Below are 3660 nucleotides of genomic sequence, written 5' to 3'. Positions count from 1 at the left end.
TAGATTTATAGCTTTATAGTTAAAGATTTATAGCTTTACTATATAATCTTAATTTACAACGTCTCTTTACATGACAGAAGTGAAACATCAAAATTACAAGCAATTTTAAAATTATCTTATTTAAAATAATATATTGACCCTGTAAAACGGTGCGATTGATGAAAATATAAAGCAATAGAACACGTTTCGCGATTAGTTACTCAAGTACTGATTTGGACTGTTATATGAACATTCATATAACATTGACGGAGTACCTTTTTGAATTCAATTTAAACTTACATTTATTTCCATACCAAATGAGAAATATAAGCAGAGAATACACGAATAAGTAAACGAATAAGGTGTAAGAGGCGAACATATAGGTATGGAGGCATCCTCTAGAAGGCTTGTGGCGAGATGCCTTGGACGGACTAACACAAAACAGAAACAAGCACAAGGACACATGGACAGTTGGACCAAGACAAAACCTAAGCATTTTTTTTATTGAAAGGAAAAATAACAATTGCTGAAAAACCAAACGAGAAGCGAGCTATTGTTATATATTTTCGAAATACATTGCTTTAACAAGTTTTAAGAGAGGTATTCGATTATACACTCAACCAAAAAAGAAAGTCCCCCCTTCCATTACTTTTATGTCTAACTTAAAAACTACTGAGCACCTCTCGCTCAAATAACGACTACTCAGTACAGAAATTCCTTAGCAATCCAGCCATACTCTTTATTTGGCCCACAACAGTGATAATGTGTACGAATTTATGCAATTTATGACAAATGATACAAAAATCAGTTGCACTTTTGTATATACGTGCAAGTTGTGGTTCACACTCACCTTGCACGTATACAAAAAAAGGTACCATTTATCATATAGTGCATAATTTTGTACACATTATCAATGTTTTGGGCCAAATAAAGAGAATGGCTGGATTGCTAAGGAATTTCTGTACTGATCAGTCGTAATTTGAGCAATATGTGCCCAGTAGTTTTTGAGTTAGACAAAAAAGTATTAAGGGGGGACTTTCTTTTTGGTTGAGTGTAGCTGAATCCAATTTCGTCAGCCCGGTGGGATTGCAAGTTGAGACATACGTTTGAGGGGGAAAAAAATCGAACTTCTATTAAATATTCTGAACGATATTTACAACACACACTAACGATATTTTTTTATCTGCTATGACTTTTCCAGCTGCAGTTGTAGCGCAAGCTTAGAGGCTTCAAACAAATGAGGTGCACGCCTGTTTTCTTAAAGACAAGTTGGTGTTCATATTTCCCCTCTTTAAAATTTAGGTTCGTTGATATTATAAGAAGCTTAGTTAATATGTACAAGTAGTCCGAAGGCGCCCATATTCAATTTGAAATAGGCATCGTGAACCATTTTGATCGCTATATTCAAAGATAGCACAGACATTTAGGGCTCATCCTGCCAGCAGAAAATTCTTAGTTACGCCAGAATTGTATGATGTATATGATACCCATAGAGCAAGGAACAGTGCGTATTCCTCGCTTAGGATAGGCAGTGACGTCAAATTTGGCCCTGCACTGGTCCTTACTGTGCATATAGAAAAAGTAGCCCACAGCCAAGAATGAGGTTCAGCATTATAGAGGTAACACAGTGGTGGATGCAGGATTTAGAAAGTCGGGTTGCTGGGGTGTTGAAGTACAAGGTGTTTTTTTTTTCAAGGTGGGTGATGAGACGTTGCAGTCAACGAACAACGAACAAAGGCCTGAAGTCATTTGCAAATTGAGTGATAGTGTTATGCAGGGAACTTAAGGAAACGAGATATTTTCTAATATGTAAATTACTTAACATTGGTCAGTCGGGGATGGGGTGGTTAGCAACCCGAATCACCCCCCCCCCTTGACTCCGCCCATGGGTCGTGAGCTTTTTACCAATAAAGGCATTATGTTAGTTTTGGCCTTGGTATCAGTTGGGGAAGTAGTCTGTTAATCGGACCACCTCCGGTACATCCCCAACGCTCATCGTGTTGCACGGCCGGCATCTGCAGTCCCGTACCAGCCGCACCTCCGCGTAGTGATACGGCGGCAGTCGCTGCGGGCAATCGAACCGGACTCTGACGGTGCGGTACCCAACCTCCTGGCAACACTGGCAGGACCGCTCTATGGAGACGTAGTCCCTGGGTGACACGCGGGCGTAGGAGAAGCAGGTGCCCCGACAGCCGTAGAGGGTCAGCCACTTGGGCCGGCAGCCGGGCTTGGCATCCTTGATGAGGTGGCGAACCGTCAGCTTGCGGCACATGCTGGTCGTCGTCTGGGAGACGGAGCAAGCTAGGAGGAGCAGGAGGAATAGGGCGCCCCTTACGACGATTACCATGGAAACGGGTCTCTGATGTGACTTCATGCTCTCTCGGGCTCTGGGCCTGCGAAAGATAGATTTTAGTTACTGCGCGTTGCGAGTAATGCGAGGTACGTAGTTGGGCCAAAAAATGATAGATGCAATGATGGTTTTCAGTTGTGGATCTAGATGGGTAGGCATTGCAACCCCCCCCCCCCCCCCACCCCCAGCGGTTGACTAATGTTACGATACTAGTTATTAAAATGGGACCAAAAATAATAAATTGAATGCTGAAGTTCCTAAATTCATTCTCATCTCAAATTGCCTTAGAAAGCAGGAGAAAACTTATCGTAGATTTCACCATATTCCGTGGGCCAAGCCCCGGACCCCCCTAGCAGAGCTTGCCTTTGGCACTCCTTCACTCATCCTCCCCCTTTCATATAGACACTCCCCCACCCCGTTTCCTGAAAGCTAGATCCATCCCTGATGTTTATATATCTAAAACAACCGAACTTACAGTAAATATTTAAACTTAGAATTGATTTCCTGTGTAACAGTGTAATATATATTCCGATAGTTCACATTACCGTCTATTTATACCAAAACATGAATTTCATAAACAAATCGACGAGCGACACGAGGAAGAATAAAAAGCCTTACCCTCCTTAAGTGCGTAAGACGCGGTCGAAGTCTGAACAAAGGTAGGCAGCTGAAATCCCAGGGTCGCAGTTTGAAACGTCACCTCAGATACGGAGGCTAATAAGAGTATCTTTCAATGTCTATACTCGACTCCCTGCTTCGCTTCGTAGAAAAAAAGCAAGGTGTGTTTATAAGGTGGGTAATTAAGTTGCTACATTATCGATGGTGATGGTGTGGGGCGATCTTTGAAGGAGCAGCTGCCGCTAGCAATAGACGTTACTTCCAGCTAATGCCCGCTCTGTACGCCTCTGCACGGCCGGAGTGGCTGACGCGCATGCTGTACGGACGATCCGATCGCCTCCTTCCGGACGAGTCCAGTTATATGTGCAGGTATCGACGCCGCACGGTTTTCTCTTTAGTCCGTGCAGTCCATATAGACTCGCCCCAAGTCGGTTTCTATAAGTGTCACTTGAAATAATCCGATTCCAAAGGCACTTCGCGCGTTTGAAACTCATGATCATTGTTTTTGGTCAACATGCCACGTGGCCAAAAGTATGATCGGGGAATGGCGTCACACGAATCTGGCAACACAGGGGGGGGGGGATACATCACCGCTACATTTGTACAAGTGTAATCCAGTTCGATCGCAAAAAAGCCACTGCCGAAATTAATTACGTCTGCACCGTCAACAAACGATTACGTATTAATGTTGCGACAATATAATATACCCGAAA

At 43.1% G+C, this 3660-nt stretch overlaps 1 protein-coding gene across 1 annotated transcript; it reads right to left on the bottom strand.

Moving 5' to 3' along the window:
* Positions 1–1016: 1016 nt before the first annotated feature.
* On the bottom strand, positions 1017–3290 carry LOC119719778 (bursicon-like). Its single transcript, XM_038189266.1, has 2 exons — positions 2948–3290; positions 1017–2372 (listed from the first exon to the last, which is right to left on the bottom strand). Exon 2 carries the CDS (start codon positions 2351–2353, stop codon positions 1919–1921), a length of 435 nt encoding a protein of 144 aa, XP_038045194.1. The 5' UTR covers positions 2354–2372; positions 2948–3290; the 3' UTR covers positions 1017–1918.
* Positions 3291–3660: the final 370 nt, after the last annotated feature.

This window comes from Patiria miniata, unplaced genomic scaffold, assembly GCF_015706575.1.
Source record: "Patiria miniata isolate m_02_andy unplaced genomic scaffold, ASM1570657v1 HiC_scaffold_8, whole genome shotgun sequence".
Classification (NCBI taxonomy): domain Eukaryota; kingdom Metazoa; phylum Echinodermata; class Asteroidea; order Valvatida; family Asterinidae; genus Patiria; species Patiria miniata.
Note: the sequence above shows the minus strand (reverse complement) of the source record. Positions and strands in the feature narration are given on the sequence as shown.